General features: G+C 42.1%; 1 protein-coding gene across 2 annotated transcripts in view; it reads right to left on the reverse strand.

Annotated features, from left to right (window-relative positions):
• The window catches only part of NHS (NHS actin remodeling regulator), a 346,305-nt gene that overhangs the window by 36,399 nt on the left and 291,045 nt on the right, over nucleotides 1-18,861 (reverse strand). For both annotated transcript variants that reach the window (XM_044911563.1, XM_021683785.2), the window contains exons 2-3: nucleotides 16,126-16,278; nucleotides 11,515-11,648 (exon numbers count right to left, since the gene is read on the reverse strand). In XM_044911563.1, coding sequence (XP_044767498.1) covers nucleotides 11,515-11,648; nucleotides 16,126-16,278 — 287 coding nt within the window. The remainder of the gene's footprint in view (nucleotides 1-11,514; nucleotides 11,649-16,125; nucleotides 16,279-18,861) is intronic.

Here is an 18,861-nt window from a genome sequence, read left to right on the forward strand (position 1 = left end):
TTCATCACTACTTTCTGCCATTTTAATTACTATGTCTTGGTGTGGACCTCCTTGGGTTGATTTTGTTGGGGGCCCTCTGTGCCTCCTGGATCTGGATTTCTGTTTTCTTCCCTAGATTTGGGAAGTTTTCAGCTATTATTTCTTCAAATAAGTATTCTGCCCCCTTTTCTCTCTTCTCCTTCTGGGACCCCTCTAATGTTAATATTACTAGGCTCGATGGTGTCACTGGGTTCCCTTAATGTATTTTCATTTTTTATTCTTTTTTCTCTCTACTATTCCGCTTGATTGCTTTCCATTACTCTGTCCTCCAGGTCACTGATCTGTTCTGCTTTCTCTAGTCTACCATTTATTCTATCTAGCATATTTTTAATTTCAGTTATTGAGTTCTTCATTTATGATTGGTTCTTTTTTGTTTTCTATCTCTTTGTTGAGGGTCTCTCTGAGGTCCTCCACTCTTTTCTCAAGTCCACTAAGAATCTTTATGACAATTACTTTAAATTCTGTATCAGGCATATTACTTATCTCTGTTTTGTTTAGCTCTCTTGCTTCAGTTTTGTCCTTTTCTTTCATTCAGGATGTATTCCTGGGTCTTCTCATTTTGTCTAACTCTCTGTGTTTTGTTTTTCCATGTTAGGAAAGTCAGCCATGTGTCCTGTTCTTGAAAGTAGTGGCCTTATGAAGAAGAGGTCCTATAGTGCCCTGCAGTGCAACATTCCTGTTCACCAGAACCTGGCGCTTCAGGGGTGGTCTCCTATATGTGTTGCATGGGTCCTACTGTTGTGGCTGTGCTGTATTTGCCTTCAGTCCATTTGTCTCCAATGGCTCTTTTTGCCTGTTGTAGGCAGGGTTTGGTTACTGTGTTGTTAGTGGGCCAGTCTGGGGCCACTTGGGCTTGAGTTAGATCAGGCTTTTGCCAGAGCTGTGGTAGCATCAAACTGCAGGTCACTTTCCCTATGTTGTGCCCTGAGAAGATTTCATTGGTGGGCAGGGCCTGCAGTCAGACCTGATGTCTGCCCCCGGCCCATTGCTGGGGCCACAGTCATACTGGTGTGTGTGGTTATTTTCCCCAGGAGTCACTTTGGAGTGGCGCTGGCTCCTGTTGGGGCTGCTTGCACACAGCCAGGCTTTGGCACTGCTTTGGATGGGCTCTGGCCAAGGGCATATTGGAAGGGGCATGTCTATAGGGAGAATGCAGGGGCCAGATGTGTGGTGCCAGCGAGGTTTGAGCCAGTCTGCTGTGGGTGGGGAGCTGCAGGTGCCCAGGAAAACACCTGTGGAATCCTGCTGGATTGGAGGAGATCCGCAGAAGAGCATGGGGGCCAGACGCAAGCTGTTAGCAAGCTAGGTGGAGAGTGTTGCGCTGTGGTTGTTCCTGCAGGTGTCCCATGTATCTAGGTGGGGGGCAGGGGAGGGAAAGGGCACCCACTAACTATTTTGTTCTTAGAGAAGTCTCCCAAGTTCCCTGCCCCTCCAGCACATGCTTTGAAATTAGTAAATAAATCTCCTTCCAGTATATCTCAGGCAATTTTCAAACTATTGCTTCTGTGCTGTATCTCAGTGGGGCTGTTTGTTATGCTGTCTCTTTAAGGGTGGGGACTCAGTTCCCCGTGACCTTCCCAGCTCCTGCAGGGCTGAAGCTGCTGATTTTTAAAGTTCCAGGTGTTAAGCCCTACTGACTGTAAAAACTTGCAAAGCCAGGCCCCTCTGGCCTTCAAAGCCACATGTTATGGGGATTCATTTTTGCAGTGCAGTCCCTGTGCCTAGGGTGCCTGGTGCAGGGTTCTCTCCTCTCCCTTCTTTGTGCTTGCAGCGTCCCTCCCTCCTGTGGACAGTCCTGCCAGTTTCTTTGGCTCCGCACTGCAACTCAGCCCTTCCCATCCTCTTTGATGTGGCCTCTTCTCTACATTTAGCTGTGAGAGAATGTTCTGTCAGTCTTCTAGTTGTTTTCTGGCTTATTTACACTGATGTGGGTGTTTTCTAGTTGTGTGTGGGGGACAGACGAGCCCAGGATCCTCCTATTCCACCATCTTTCCTGGAAATCTACATGGGTCTTTTTTAATCTATTCTGCCACCCTACATCTTTTGATTGCAACATTTAGGCCATTTACATTTAAAGTAATTATTGATAGGTATGTACTTATTGCCATTTTTAAATCTGTTCTCTGGTTGTTTTTGTAGTTCTTTGTTGTTCCTTCTTCTCTTGCTCTCTTTGTGTTTGATGAGGTTCTATAGTGTTATGTTTGGCTTTCTATTCTTTGTATTATCTATCATAGGTTTTGGGTTTGTGGTTATCATGAGGTTTGGTCATTTAAGTTCAAATACAATCTAATAAAAACAGGAAAAGAAAAGAAACCTTAATTTCTCTTCCCTTTTTACTCCCTTCTCCACACTTAATGTATGTTGTCATATTTTACATTTTTCTATTCATAATTTTTATGTCTAATTATAACTATTTCTTTTCCACTTAAGTCCCTTTAACATTTCTTGTGAGACTCATTTAGTGGTGATAAACTCCTTTATCTTTCATTTGTCTGGGAAACTTTAACTCACCTTCAAATCTGAATGGTAACCTTGCCAGTAAAGTATTCTTGGTTGCAGGTTTTTTCCTTTCAAGAACTTTAAATATATCATGCACTCCCTTTTGGCCTGCAAAGTATCTGCTGAGAAATCAGCTGACAGCCTTATAGGTTTTCCCTTGTAGGTAACTTTTTGTTTCTCTCTTGCTGCTTTTAAAATTCTCTCTTTAACTTTCACATTTTAATTATTGTATGCCATGGTGTGGACCTCTAGGCTTCATTGTGTTTGGAATTCTGTGCTTCTTGGGCGTGGATATCTGTTTCCTTCCCTAGGTTAGGGAAGTTTTCAGTTATTATTTCTTCAAATAAGTTTTCTACACCTTTCTCTCTCTCTTTTGGGACCCCTATATCGTGAATGTTCACTTGATATTGTCCAAGAGATCTCTTAATCTAGCCTCATTTAAAAAAAAATTCTTTTCTTGGGGCGCATGGGTGGCTCAGTTGGTTAAGTGTCTGCCTACGGCTCAGGTCATGTTCCCAGGGTCCTGGGATCGAGCCCCGTGTTGGGCTCCCTGCTCAGTGGGGAGTCTGCTTCTCCCTCTCCCTCTGCTCCTCCCCTCCAGCTTGTGCTCTCTCTCTCAGGTAAATTATTTTTTTAAAAAATTCTTTTCTCTTTTTGCTGTTCAGTTTGTGTGCTTTCCATTATGCTGTCTTCCAGATTGCTGATACATTCTTCTGTATCCTCTAATCTACTATTGACTCTATCCAGTGTTTTTTATTTCAGTTGTATTCTTCAACTCTGATGGATTCTTTTTAGTATTTTCTATCCCTTTATTGAAGGGCTTATTGAATTCTTCCACTTTTTTCTCCAGCCCACTGATTATCATTATTTTAAATTCTTTATTAGGCATATTGCTTATCTCTGTTTCATTTAGGTCTTTTTTCTGAGGTTTTTATCTTTTTCTCTCTTTTGGAGCATATTCCTCTCCCCATTTTGCTCAACTTTTGGTGTTTCTATGAATTAGGCAGAAAAGCTACTTCTCCTAAACTTGAAGGAGTGGTCTTGTGAATGTTGTCCTCTCTGTAGACTGTGTGTGTTTGGTGACTTTTGCTGGCTGGCTGGAACTGTGGCTCTATGTGTTAGTTACTCTTTTAAACTGTGGCTTTTTTTTTTTTATAAAGGTTTATTTATTTATTTGACAGAGAGAGAGAGAGAGACAGTGAGAGAGGGAACACAAGCAGGGGGAGTGGGAGAGGGAGAAGCAGGCTTCCCGCGGAGCAGGGAGCCTGATGCAGGGCTCGATCCCAGGACCCTGGGATCATGACCTGAGCCGAAGGCAGACGCTTAACGACTGAGCCACCTAGGCGCCCCTAAACTGTGGCTTTTTATAGAAAGAAGAAAAAAATAATAAAATTAAAACATTTTTTTAAAAGAAGAGGAACACAAAGAACAAAAATAAAAACCAAACAAGACAAATTTAAAAATAAAATAATTTTTTCAATTAAAAACAAAAACATGGCTTATTTTCTGTGCCCCAGCACCATAGGGTAGTTGTGAGCTATTGTGGGCTTGTGGATTCTAGGGTAGCTGAAGTTGTAAGCTCACTGTGAGCCAAACCCTGTTCTGGTCTGGGCTTTTAGGGTGGAGGGAGAGAGAGCATTCCAGCTGTTCTTCTGCCCTTTTAAACTATGGCTTTTTTTTTTTTTTTTCTGTGTCCCATTGTGACCAAGGTTGGTGTGGTCTTGCAGAGGTCAAAAGCTCCTGGTGATGACCAGACTTGCCAGTTATGGCATCCAGACCCACCACTTACAGCATCTAGATCCTGTTCCTGTCTGGGCTTTTAAGGTGGAGGGGAAGAGAGTGTTCACACAGCTATTCGGCCCTTGTAAACTTGGCTTTTTTTTTTTTTTTTTTCTGTGCTTTGGCACAACTGAGGCTGGTATGGGCTTGTGGACCCTTGGCTTGCTGAAGTTGCAAGCTCCCTGTGAGGAGCGGATCCACCTGTTATGGAGTCTGGACCCTGTTCCATTCTAGGCTTTTAAGGTGACGTGGGAACATAAACTGTGTTGTTCTCCAGTTGCTCTGACCTGGAGAACATTCCCACAGCTCCTCCACTGCTTGCAGAGTTCTAGTGTTGTGTCTTTTATATGCTACTTGCTCTTTAAAACTGTGACTTTTTTTTTCTGTGCCCAAGGACAGAGGGATCTGTTCCCAGTTCCTCAGTACTATCCCTCCCCACTGCTGTTCACAGTGTGAGTGTAGGGGTTTCCTTTGTTACTCTATCTCTCTTGCTGTTCTCTCCATCTTTGGTTGCTCAGAAGCTGTTCAGTCAGTCCTCAGTTCTTCTTCAGGAGGAATTGTTCTATTAATAGGCAATTTGGTGTGTTCTATGGAGGAGGTCAGTTCAGGGCTTTCCTACATTGCCATCTTGTGCTGGAACCATGGGCTTTGCTTTTTTCACTTAAGAATATGTCCTGGAAATCACTCCTTATTAGTTCATAAAGATCTTCCTCATTTTTTTTTTTTACAGCTGCACAGTACTCCATTGTATGGATGTCCTGTAGTTTATTCCATCAATACAGGCACATGTGCCACAGAAAAAGGGCTAATATCACTCATAGATAAATATCTCGTAAATATATCCATCTACATATAGGCTTTTGGTTGTTTATAATATCTTGTGATTTTTAAGCAACACTGCAATGATTAATCTTTTTGTGTTATTGGAGGTGTATGTTTAGTGGGATTGCTAGGGCGAAAAGTAAGTGTATACGTAGTTTTGTTAGGTATCACCAAATTCCCCTCCGGATAGGTTGTACCAAGTTTGCATTCTCACTAGCAATGTTTGTGAGTGCCTGTTTCCCCCCAGTTTCACCAGACTATGTTGTCATATTGTTTAATTTTTGCCAATCTAATTAGGTGATAAATGATTTCTCAACATAAATGTTGTTTGCATTTCTCTAATTATGAGTTTGAACAGTTTTTCTTAAGTTTAAGCAACATTTTTATGTGTTTTCTGGATTGTCTGTTCAAGGCTTTTCCCCCATTTTTCTACCAGGGTTTTGTTCCTTTCTTTGTCCCTCAATTTTGAAGAGGTATTTATCTACTTAGTGATATTAGTCCTTTGTCTGTGGTATATATTGCACATATTTTCTCCCAATTCTTGCTTATCTTTTGACTTTATGGTGTTTGAGCATACAAAAGTATTTACTCTTCAGATTTATCAATCTTATCTTTTACTGCCTCTGTATTTTGAATCAGAGTTAGAAAGCCTTTTCATAGACTGAGGTTAAAGAATAATTCACCCCTATTTTCCTCTAGTACTTGTATGGTTTCATTTTTTGTTTAGGTCCCTGATCCATTAGGAGCTTAATCTTGCGTTTGGTGTGAGGTACGGATCTAATTACATGGTTCTCAACCAGGGGCAATTTTGTCTCCCCAGGGGATATTTGGGGCAGTGTCTGGAGACATTTTGGGTTGTCAAAAAAAAAAAAAAAAACTAGGGGGAAGAGTGCTCCTCGCATCTCTTGGGTAGGGGCCAAGCATGCTGCTAAACATAGCACAGTGCACAGGACAGCCCCCACAGCAAAGAATTATCGGACTCAAAATGTAATGCCGAGGTTGAGAAACTCTGATGAAATTTTTTTCTTTTACCAAGTGGCTACCCAGTTGTTCCAACATCATTTAAAAAATTCCCATCTTTTGCCTCAGTGTTTTGGGATACTGCCTTTATCATAGATTATGTTTTCATATATATTCGGGTTGATTTCTGGACTTTGTATTCTTTTCTAGTGGCATATTTTTCTTTTTCTTTTTTTCTACTGGTGTATTTTTCTATTCATATATTAGTACCACACTTTTGTAATTATAAACGCTTTAAAGATATTTTAATGCCTGGTAGAGCTACTTACCCCTTATTCGTTTCCTTTGTCAATGTTTTCCTGGCTGTTCTTGTATGTTTGTTTTTCCATAAAAACTTTAGTATCAATGGGTCTAACTCCATTTAAAAGAAAGCTTATTGGTATTTTTTTACTGAGATTGTGCTAAATTTATAAATTAACTTAGAACTTACCTACTTATAATGCTGAATCATTCTTTCTAAGAATAGGGGACATCCTTCCATTTGAGAAAATCTAATTTTGTGTTTTTTAGGAATGCTTTATAGTTTTTCTCATACAGGTTTTGCACATTCTGGTAAATTAATTCCTAAGTATTTAATCTTATTTGTTATTGCTGTAAATGGAGTTTTCTCTACTACTAGGTCTTTTAATTGGCTATCATTTGTGTAAATGAAGGCTATTGATTTTTGTGTGTTTGTATCCTGCTACCTTACTGAATTCTTTTAGTGTTTGAGTTAGTTTTATCATTGATTCTCTACCAGGAAAATCCTATAGTATCATATCATCTGCAACTAGATATAGCTTTACTTCTTCCTTATCAAATCTTACGCCTGTAATTGATTTTGTGCAATTGCATTGATTAATCTCTCTAGTATAATATTAATTAGTAGCAGAGATAGTGAGCATCTTTGCCTTGTTCCTGATTTTAGTGGAAATGCCTCTAGTGTTTCCCCTTTAAGAGACTGGCTTTAGGGCTAAGATATGTATATTTTATCATGTTAATGAAGTACCACTCAATTCCTATTTTCTCAAGTCTTTTTATAAAGAATAGGTGTTGAATTTTATTTAAGGCCTCTCTGGCATCTACAGAGATAATCATATGGGGGTTTTTTTCCTTTAAATATGGTATATGATACTAATAGATTTCTTAATATTGAACCAACCTTCTATTCCTAGAATAAATCCCATTTAGTCATGGTATATTATTTTCTTAATGTGGTATTGTTTGCTCACATTTAATTTATTATTTCCGCATTAATAACCTGAGTGATACTGGTCTATATTCCCTCCCCCTCCCTCCCTTCCTTCCATTCTTTATCAGGTTTAGGTGTCAAACCTTCATAAAATGTTCATAAAAGAAATGGGGAAGTTCTATTTTATTTTCAGTGCTCTCAAACAATTTATAGAGCATTGGGATTCTCTGGACTTGGGAGGTTTAGAATTCCTCTGGAAAACCATCTGGGCCTGAGATCATCTCCTTTGCTACCCTTGAAGGAAGAAGATTCCCAGATGGACTTTAAAATTGTGAGAGAGACCTTGAATTTTCAGCTGATGGTGGGTTTTAAGCTAAATTGGCTGGTCAGTTTCCTTTGTGTTCCTCTTGGAGAACTTCTGATTTAAATTACATGTCAAGAAATCAAGCATCCCCTCTTTCCACTTGCAAGAGCTATGAGGCTACTTTGGAGTCATCACCAGATATAAACAGGACACTGTACCTCTTGAAAATTTAAAATATACCAGTGCACCCTTAGGATTTCACTGCAGTGCCCTGGAGGACCTCAGCACACAGTCTGGGAACCACAGGTATATAGCCTTCCAGCCTTTTTTCCTATGCATGTATGTATATATACTCACACATACACTCATAGATATTTTTGAGCTCATACCATACCCAATTTTATACACTACTTAAAAATCTCTGATAAAATATATACATTTTCCATGTCATTGAATATTCTTTAGTACCACTATTTTTGATACTGTAGTCTATCCTATGAATATATCAGAATTCATTAAGTACCTGCTGTTGGATATTTAAGATATTTGTAACTATTTTTCCTAGTTCAGTGAACATCCTGGTGAATAAATCTTTGCATTGCCTTGGGGTAAATTCCTAGACACAGAATTGCTGGATCAAAGGGTATGAATATCTTATAGGGGTTTTTTTTGGTAAAGATTTTATTTTTTTAAGTAGTCTCCACACCCAATGTGAGGCTCAAACCCACAGCCCCGAGACTGAGAGACGCATGCTCCACCAACTGAGCCAGCCAGGCGCCCCATCTTATAAGTTTTTTTTTTGGCCACATTTTTTATTTAAGTAGAATTGAGACACAGTGTCACCTTAGTTTCAGGTGTACAACAGTGATGTGACAAATCTATGCTACAGTATGCTGTGCTCACCGCAAGTGTAGCTCCCATCTGTCACCATCCAAGGCTATTACAATACCAATGACTATAGTCCCTATGCTGTACCTTTTATCCCCATGACTTATTCATTCCATGACTGCCCTTCACCCATTTTGCCCATCTCCTCTTCCCCTCCCCTCTGGCAACCATCAGTTTGTTCTCTGTATTTTTGGGTCTCTTTCTGCTTTTGTTTGCTCATTTGTTTTGGTTTTTTAGATTCCACATACAAGTGAAATCATGGTATTTGTCTGACTTATTTCACTTAGCAAAATTTAATATCTTACAGTTTGATAAATATTGGGAAATTGCCCTCTAGAAAGAGTGTAACAACTTATACTTCCTCTAGTCTTATATGTGAGTATATGTTATAGGCTTTTCATTTGATGGTAAGAGTTTGATTATAAGTGATTATGAATATAGATTCAGATATTTGTGTGTTTTAGGCACTATACTAGGCACTTTTTCATACACACACGATTTAATTGTATTTACATAACCCTGTTTTAAGTCTTCTTAACAACCTTGTAAAATTGAAGTTATTATCCCCATTTCACAGATAAAGAAACTGGGACTCAAAGATAAAACTTTTTCAAAATCATGCAACCAAAGAAATTGTAGAGCTGGGATTTAAACCTAGTTAGACCCATAATCTTATTACTATATCACTGATACTTCATGAACTTGATTGGCTATTAACAATGATGATGATAATGTCGCATACATATTGAGTGCTTATTATGCATTAGGTACTATTTACATGTATTAACACATTCAGTCTTTGTTTCAAACTTGAGGTACTATCACTGTTATCCCTGAGACACTGAAATGATTAACTTGTTCAGGGTCACACAGCTAATAAATGTTACAGCTGATAGTCAAATCCAGGCAGTTTGACTTCACAGTCTGTACCCTTACTGACCAGACTACAGTATGACAGTTTGCAGAGTTGTGGAAGATTGTGTATCAGAATCTCATTATGAATGCTTTTTTCTGTTGCTGTCTTAAGAAAATGTCCAGCAGTATGGTTGCAAATTTCCTGTCCCTGTACCTGCAGCCTTTTCTCTGGCAGCAATATACGGCCCTTGTAAGCTTAATGCATAGAACTGTGTTCTATTCGGAGTCACCTCCAGGTCTGAGGGATATAACTTGAATGGAAAATCTTCCAATGAACTTGGTGACCCAAACTTAATCAAATAAATGAAACAGTATTTCTAAATAATTGGGGAGATCTTAAGTATTATCATTTGAGATGGGTACACTTTCTGGTTTATATAAGTGTGCTCTAGACTCCTCCTCTTATTGATGTTCGTTGGGTAAATGAAGCACCCTCATTGTTGTTCATTATTTTAGGCTTTTTCCTATAGCCTTACTTTGGTATTTAGACGTTATTAAAAATTATGCAGATTATGACAAATGGTGTTATTTTTATGTCATTTCTGTAAATGCTCAACATTATTCTCTCCCACCCGCCCCCCTGAAAAAAACAACTTAATGAGCCACAAAACATGTTATAATGAATGGAAAAATATTTTTAGCATTTTTATGCAGAAAATGCCTCATTAAAAAAGCAAATGCTTTAGCAAGCAGATTTGAGCTTAATAAAACTTTTGTTGAGCAGGAGCTTTTATGACAAATCACTAGCATGTGTAACTGCTCTATATAAAGACCCAGAAAGCCCTAAGAGTCTCTCACCTTCCTTTCTTATCCCTGGGACTGCAGCAACATAGTTGAGTGTGACACGGCACAGAGGAGACTCGATGAGCCTGAAGGACATGGAGCCCATGGTGCAGCCACAAGTAAGAAAAATATCTATGTATTGGTCAATATCACTCACTGTTTTAGCTGGCTGTGTAATAACATGCAGATTCATTTAGATGAAGTCTGTTCTCAGCTGGATGTTTGGCATCCTGCAGTCCAAATATTTTGCATCTGTTTTGCGTATTGTAAAAGCCATAAGGGCGCAGGGTTTATTACTATACATAGAAACTTAATTTCAAGTAAAAACCTCACCTTGGACCCACACTTGTAACTTCTTTAGATTTGGGGCCTCAAATTGTACTGACAAGGGAGCAGGGATCCAGCCATTCCAGCAGCCATATGGGCTGATTTGGTCACAGAAGTCATAGCCCCTCACTTCAACGATGCCCTCCTCAGAGGCACAAAATGCTCACCTATCCCCACCAAGGCCTTCGAAAGCACACTTGTAGTGATGATGTTTGTAGGTGTTGTGAGCTGGGCTCAGCTTCATCTGTGAGTCATCCTTGGGGGCTTGGGCTGAGTTGCAGCCACACCCACCCAGGTAAAGCTGAAATCACCAGCTGAGGAGGACACTTGGGTAACTGGTTACCCTGCAGCACTGGCCTTCCTTATAGAAAAAGGGGAAGCATAAAAGGATGACATGGCTCATCTTCAAGTGGCGATTTTTCACATCGGGTAAGTTTTTTTTCCCCAATCCACCCCACCGAGTCATCTACACCATCACCTGACCAGTAACAGTGAACATTTATTGAGGTCTAAGTCCGTGCCAGGCACTGTGCTACATTCTTTCCATGCCTTATCTCGTTTACCCCTCAAACTGTATGAGCTCGGTGCTATTGATATCCCCATATTACAGATGAGGGGACTGAGCACAAAGAAGTAAGCTGCCCTAAATCTTTCAGCTTGTATACAGAAAAACTAGTGTTTGAAGCAAAATTTTCCCCCAATTTCAGAGTCCTTAATTATTATTGCTTTGCTGCACTGTACAACCAATTAACTAAAAAAAAAAAAAACCACCTCTGTATTCCCACCCTATTCCCCCAAAGACGCATGAGTGAAAGGGGTAAAAAAATCCAGTCACTCTCAAATGCCCACGACTTGCTCTCTTAGGTGGCCCAGCCTCCTCCACCAGGAGGAAGGAAATGGACTCCCAAGACCCACTCATGCTTCCCGATGAGCAAGGCCAGGGCTGCTGGCTGGCCACCAAGCTCACCGTTAAGAAGTGCCGGTCCTTAACTTCGCGCCTCCTCTGGCTGTGAGCTGGGGGATAGGCTGGCAGTGGAGGAGCCGCCACCGAAAGGGGGACAGTAGCTCTCTGCTCCCGGCGATCACTCCGGCTCCGGTGTTCTGGGGGCAGAGAAAGCAATGATACAGAAACATCCTTGGCATTTTCCATTTCTCTTTCCCCCTTGGGAGGGTGAGCAAAAGGCTAGGAAAAAGTGAGTTTTCCCTAATATAGCTCATCTGTATACCAAATAAGATTTTCAGAATGGTTCCAAACTAAACTTTCACTTCACAATAATATGTAAATGGGCACTTATATTTTAGCGGGTCCATCTCATAATCTTTGTATGAGATGGCGCACTCTGAGTTTGGAAAAAGCAGTGTATTTTCAACGTGCTTCATTTCAAAACAACATGAGCAAAAAAAAGTCTAGAATAATGGTGGAAGGTTTGCTGACACTGATGCTGGAGTGGATCACGGGCACAAGCATGCCAGAGCCTCTTGGGGAGTGGCGGAAACAAAGGCTCCCAGCCATCCGGTGGGCGATGGAGTCAGTCAGCTCACACGGGCTCAGGGCTGCTGGCTGCTGCGTGGGCAGGAACTCTGCGGGCCACTGGTAGCTTGAAACAGGCCACGGTGGGGATATTTACATCACAGAAATTAGTGGGTGTTACACATCAGGGCTTTTATCTTCCTGCCATCTATCTACTTATTTATCTATGTTTTCTTTTCTAGAGAGCCTGTGACCAGCACACCATTGCAGCCGTCTAAGCTCTGTCATGCCTAACACTCAGAGGGCTTTGAAATCCTAGGCTCCTCGAGAAAGTAAAGGAATCCCAATGATGACAGTTGTCTGATTTAAGAATAAAGCTACCTCTGAGGAAAGCCAAGAGATTTCTGTTTGTGGGATAAAGTGGTCCTGACTTCATTAACAAGAATCACTGAGAACCCAAGAGCACAGTTTAGCTTTCTGGGTGTTTCAGTGAGCTACAAAGCACACCCTGCCCAACACACTGGCCACAGTAAAGGCCGCCCTGCCTGCAAATGCAGCTCACGCTCATGCCTGGGGCCTCCTCGTCTAACCAAGATACAAAGTCACCGTACAGATAGTCTGTGCTGAACTGCCGCCACAGCCAGTGTTTATCAGAAATCCCTTTTGAGATAAATGTCTTCCTTGTTAAAGTGTCTACCTCCAGTGCCGCCCCCTTTTTTCTCTGCAAGCAAACAGTGGGCTTTTCTAAATGGGCAGCACAAGGAAAAAGTTACATTTTAAAATTCATGACGAGGAGTAGAATACAGGTGTCACTGGTTAGGAAGAGGTTGGAGGAAGGGAGTTGGGAGGGAGACATGAACTCAATTTCCCATTTAGTTGCTCCCTTCCTACACTTTCTTAAATCTCTCTTTCATTTGCCCTAGGCTGGAAGGAGGCAGGCTAGATTAATAGCTCCCTAATAATACTTTTTTCTGGCGGTGTGGTGGGGAGAACATTCATCTGCTAGAGTCTAAAACTGCAGTAGACTTTTGGTCCTTATTCCTTTAGACCAGTGGAACTTAGACCTCAGCCCTGAAACTTGAAAGAAAATATAAATATCTCTTTATAGCCACTTAGTAATCTCTCTCCCTGTCTTACAAACATGAACAGTGGCATCACTTAAAGCCATTATTGGCTCTGAGTATAAAGAATTGCCAAGAAAAAGGGGAAAAAAAGAGGAATCAGATTCTAAATAATTCAAAATCCCATGAGGTGTAACTTGCTCTGGGAAGCCTTCTCTGAAGCTCCATGGCATGATCAGTGCCTCTCCTCTGAGCTCCCATAGCACTGTGCTGAAATGACCTGGTTACTTGCCTGTCTCCTTCACCAGACAGGCATTCCCTGTGGACAGGGACCAGATGTTAGTTACTGCTCTCTGAATCCCAGGTTTAGCACGATGCTGGGGCCTCAGTAGGCTTTGCTGAGGGGTTTGCTACTGAGCAGATCTTGAAAGCAGCCAATTTCTAGGTTCTGATCTCAGTCCCCCCAGCTCGCTCCTTAGAGCCTCACCTCCAAAAAGAGCACAGCGCTGCTGCCACCGCAGCTTTACTTGTCTGGGCTTCATTATCCACTCAGTCCTGGTGGAAGCCAGGACCTTCCAGCTGTCCAAATAGAGAACCTCCAGGGAAGCTCACTGCGGCATCTGCCGAGCAAGGCCGTTGTCTGGTGTTAGTTATGGCCACCAGATGGCAGAAGTGGTATTCTGATGAATGCACGGCTAAGCTACTGTTTCTTGGACAAGGTTAAAAAAAAAAGTCACTTTCTAATTTTAATTCCACACTGCATGTTTTTAATTCTATGATGCCTATAATTCCTGTTTATGGCTCTCTGCAGTGCTATTAAAACTACTACACCCAAGATTTGCTGTTGAGACAACCTCAAAGAAAGCCAGTCTGTGGAGGACAAGATGCAGCTCCACAGTCTTCCTTCTAAAACCCCAGGAGGCATTATATCCCTCCCTCAGCCCCCAGGAGGAAGTTCTGAGAAAATTGATATCGGCACTTGCTGTTCCTCAGTTCTGTCATTAAGTCCAAACCCGACAACGCAGTGAAATGTGATCGCTTACAAGCAGCTTAATGTTATCTGGTTGCATCTGGAAAAATCTAATCAGGGATGACTTATGAATAATAATAAAAGGATAAAAATAATTATGTCTAAAGGGCTAACGTAACTCAAGCTCTCTGATGATGGGATCAGAGAAAGTATCTAGTGAGAATGATCAGATTCCTGTGTCATCATTCTATGCCCTCAATGCTCAAGCAGTTTTCTACAGAATTTGATTTACTTACACACACATTCATTGAGGACCTACTCTATGTCAGGTTCATGCTAAGTGATTTGAATAAAAAAATTAATAAGACACCATCCAGAGCTCTTGAGTTGCTCATGGATTAATGGTGGAAGACAGGCCTATAAGAGGTTAGTGATGATATAAGCTTATAAGTGGCACGACTGGGAAGATGCAAAGGATATTATGGGAAGGGTTATCAAGGCTGCAAAGGAACGGTGAGTATGTTAAGGAAAATTTCCAGAAGATGGCTTGCACTAAAAATTTGGTAAAGAAGGACTTTTTAGCCAACTACAAAATCGAAGTGACTCAATTTAAAAAATCCAAGTGAATAGTAAGAATGCCAGAGATACTTCTAGAGGATATTGGTCATCACTATTATAGGTGTCACAGTATCTGCTACCAATAACCAAGGCGAGTTTTTAGAAACAGTTGCATTAGGGATATTAGTAGGTTAATTCTTTTGTTAAAGGGGGGAGAAGATGGGATATGGAGAAAGGGAAAAGTCATAAACATGTGGAAGAAAATAAGTTGAAAACAAATGTGTCATTTCTCCATCCTCATAGTGATAATAAAATGTGTGGTTTTTTTTTTTAATAGTAATACTTTTGGAAAATACTATTCCTTAAAGGAGCATAGGGAATTTGGAACAAAGGCACCGAATGTACAGATACCATCTGTCTCCACATCAAAAATCTAAAGACCAAAAAAGCTGGTGTGCCAACTTCTGATACCCAACTTAGGGGGCTCTAAAAGGGTGATGCCAGTTTTTAATCTCCTTGTCCTAACTACAATGGTTTTAAGCCACTGGAAAGTAAGAGAAGGCTGTTACCTTCTACCTTGCCTGCTATGTGTCTATCTCTGGCTTTTTCAGGACTGTGAGAGAAAGAGAAAGAGAAATATTTATTTTCCTAGGACACCGTATGGTGAGGAGGAAAAGAGCTCTGGCTGGGGGTCTGGAAGCCTGGATCGGGTTCTTGGAACTCTGCCTAATGGGGTATGTGACCCTGAGCAAGTTTTCTGACCTCTCTAGGCCTCCACGTGCTCCACTGTAGAATGGACCTGATCATCGGTTCTCGACAGGAGCACATCCCCCGAGGGAGGTTCTGGTTGTTAGATGACTAGGCGAGAGCCAAGGATGACAGCTGTCCTACAAGGCACAGGAGGGTCCTGAATAAACAAATAGTGCCCTAGGTTCCACCTGTGTTCTACCAGCATTTCTTGTCAGGGAAAAGCCTAGAACCTATTTCTGAGTCAAACCTAATTCTCTTTTAATTATAACCCAAAGGGTTTTCTTTTTGTTGTTGTTTTTTTTTCCCTGTGGTTTTTTTGCTCATGTTTAATGTATGCAGAATGCACCAGTTTTGATGGTTGTGTCCTCCTGCCCCTTAACTCTCCTTCATTTCCCTCTACTTTTTGTTCAGAATGGCTTCTGATTCTCTTGACTTAATCCAAACCTACTTTTGATAGGCACAAACATCTGACTGCTTTATGATGTCTTTTAGTGTAGTCATGCCCAGGTGTTTGTATGTTGCAAATATTATACATTTCCTTTTAAATTCTCTTTATTATCATATTTAGACCATGGTGCTATTTCTAATTATATGTATAAGCAGGTTATATTACCCCTGAATTTCATTTCCGTGTAGAAAAGGGAGCATTTCGAAGTAGTTGCTATAACAAGGTGAGGTGTTAGAACTGATGGGACAAAGAACAGCCCCTGGATGGGACAAGCTCTGAGTCCTCTCCCCGAAAAGCCCCCCGAGCCGGGGACCAGTTACCTCTGCGCAGGGCTTGCAGGCTCTGCCGGGCATGGTGGTGCAGCTCCTCCACGCAGGGCGGCCTTGTGGCCGGGAGGAAGAGGTTTCTCTGCTGGTGCCATGGGGCACGGTAGTATACGCTCAGTTTACTCTCAATGTCCAGGCTGGAGACGGCTGCAAGACAGAGAGAGAAATGGGCCGTTATACATCACAAGCTTTAAATTGTGCATCTGGCAGAGCCTGCGGTGGGGGATGGGAGTGGAGTCTGGGTGGAGTGGAAGTCCAGAGCGCTGCGTTCACATTAGGAACGCACTCAAGGCTGGAGAAGGGTCTGTCGCGTACAGTATGGAAAGAGACCACCTTTGCCCCCAAGCTAAGGGATGGGAGACCCCAGGACACCAACCATCTGCCTGTGACCAGCTTACTTTCTCTCCACACCTCTTTGCACTCTCTGACACAGTCGCTCATCAACCTGGACAAACTCTTGGCCATCCATGCTTGGGAGTGGGATGCGGGGAAGTGGCGGGGTGGGGCGGGGGGGTTCTGCCTTCCAAGAATGCAGAGAAAAGCCTCAGGAATGAGTCAGAAAGGTCACCCTAGCTCCAGTCTTCTGGCCACAGGGCCTCAGAATTAAAGTTCTGCACACCTGCTCCTGATGCCCACCTGAACTTTGCTTCTCCCTTGCTCTGCTTTCTGTCTCCTATGACCCCTGGCCCCCAACCCTGATTATTTCACCTATCTTGCTTGCCAACTCTGTTGCCTGCCATCTTTTGAAGCATTGCTCAGCTTCCCTAGTTTCATCTAGGGGAGAGGACAAGCACTGAAGAACCCATTGCAGGGGTACTGGGGGTTAAGCGAGGAAACCACAGACAGTGCAGGTGAGGAGAGGGGTACCGTCCTTGCAACTCATCCAAGAGATCAGGGAAAGAGGCCTCTTTCCCCCAAACACGCCCTAGGTCTTCATGTACATACTGAGCCTAGGATAAAGATCACCTACGAATGATCGTCAGATAAATTTATCTTCAGATAAATTCTCATGGGAAGAGCTGGTCCTAAGCAGGAGGATTCTGGTTAGGAAATTACAGTACAGGGGAACTCCTGAGCACCTGGGCAGCTCGCCAGCCTCAGGAATAGTGAGAACTGGCCCAGAGGGCTTCACCTGCCAGACCTGTTATCGTGACCAGACCCCTGTTCTCCCAGTCAGTCTCATTGTCTCCCTCTGCTTCTTTTCCCACCTTTTCCCCAGTGTACGATTTGGGTGTGTTCTGCCCAACTGTTTATTCCTATGCCCCAAACAGACTTTTGGTTCTTCTCCGATCCTTTTCTTTTTGAAGTCCAGCTTACCATTTCATTTTGTCCGGGAAGCCTTACACAGAACAAGGTACTTGACAGATAAAGCAGAAAGACAAATGGAAAAGGAGGAAGGACACTTTTGTAGAAAGGAAATAGAAGAAAACTGGGGAAAATGCAACCTTTTGGTAATTAATCCTCCTCCCCCCACCCGGTACTGCATTTATGGCAATTAGTTTTGGTTTTCTTTTTCTTTTTTTTAATTTTTATTTTATTTTTTTTTTGAGAGAGAGAGAGTGTGTGTGTGCACTAGTGGGGGGAGGGGCAGAGAGGGAGAAAGAATCTCAAGCAGGCTCCATGCTCAGTGTGGAGCCCGATGCAGGGCTCAACCCACAGCCCTGAGATCATGACTGAGCCAAAATCAAGAGTTGGATACAAGTGACTGAGCCACCCAGGTGCCCCTTGGTTTTCTTTTCTAATGCAGTCTTCGGTAGTCTTTTTTTTTTTTCCCCTAGAATAATGCATCATAATCACAAGGACCACCAATAGAAACAGACATATTTCCAAAGATACTAAAGAAATACCACGTGGGCAGCGTCAAAGGGACAATTCCGTACTTGTAAATAATGCCACGCAACAGAAATTTCTGTGATATGCCATCCGATATGGTAGCCACTAGCCATATTGGCTATTAAACACTTTATTTTTTTAAAAAACTTTAAGTTTAAATAGCTATAGGTAGCTATTCTATTGGACAACCATAACCATGAATATTCTATTATATTCTCTCACCTTCAGCTACAGAGCAGATTACTCCCTTTGACCTAGATTTTTTCTTCCTTGGTGTTTAATCTCTAATAATTCAGGCCCAAGGGTTAGAGATCCCAGAATTATCTTCCTGGGTAGGGGAGAGTATTTTTAGGGCAGAGTTCTATGGGGCCAAGCATAAAGGCAGCCACTTTTCTTTCGTCATTTACTCTATAACCTCAACCCTTTCCTTGGAAACCGTAAGTGCTTGGTGAACCAGTCAGGGGTCACTGAGTTCTGGGGACAAGAAAACCTAGGAGGAATCACTAAGGGAGAAACCAGCCTCTTCAGGCCTCACATGAGGCATGGGAGGCCTTGAGGTAGAAAGGGCAGGCCATATCTAGATGGGAGCCTCCCTTCTCTCCTGCGTCAAGTAGCGGGGAATGCGAAGGCAGAGGCTTTATTTAGCCACCCTCGGAGGAATGCTCTGGTTCAGTGACTGACTAAAAAGTCAGCCCCTGCCTGGTTGCAGAGGTCAACTGCCATCTAAGAGGACAAAGGTCATTATCAGACTTAGTAGAGGTGGGTGGGAATTCATGTGCTAGTGGCAGCTGGGAGAAGGTACTGAACAGAGAGCTTGCCTGGGGAAAAGAAGAGGCCAAGAAGTTCAGTGGGCAGTTCCAGGAGTGGAGGGGCTCCTGAGCACCTCCTCTCCCAGGC

This window comes from Neomonachus schauinslandi, chromosome X (genome assembly GCF_002201575.2).
Source record: "Neomonachus schauinslandi chromosome X, ASM220157v2, whole genome shotgun sequence".
NCBI lineage: Eukaryota > Metazoa > Chordata > Mammalia > Carnivora > Phocidae > Neomonachus > Neomonachus schauinslandi.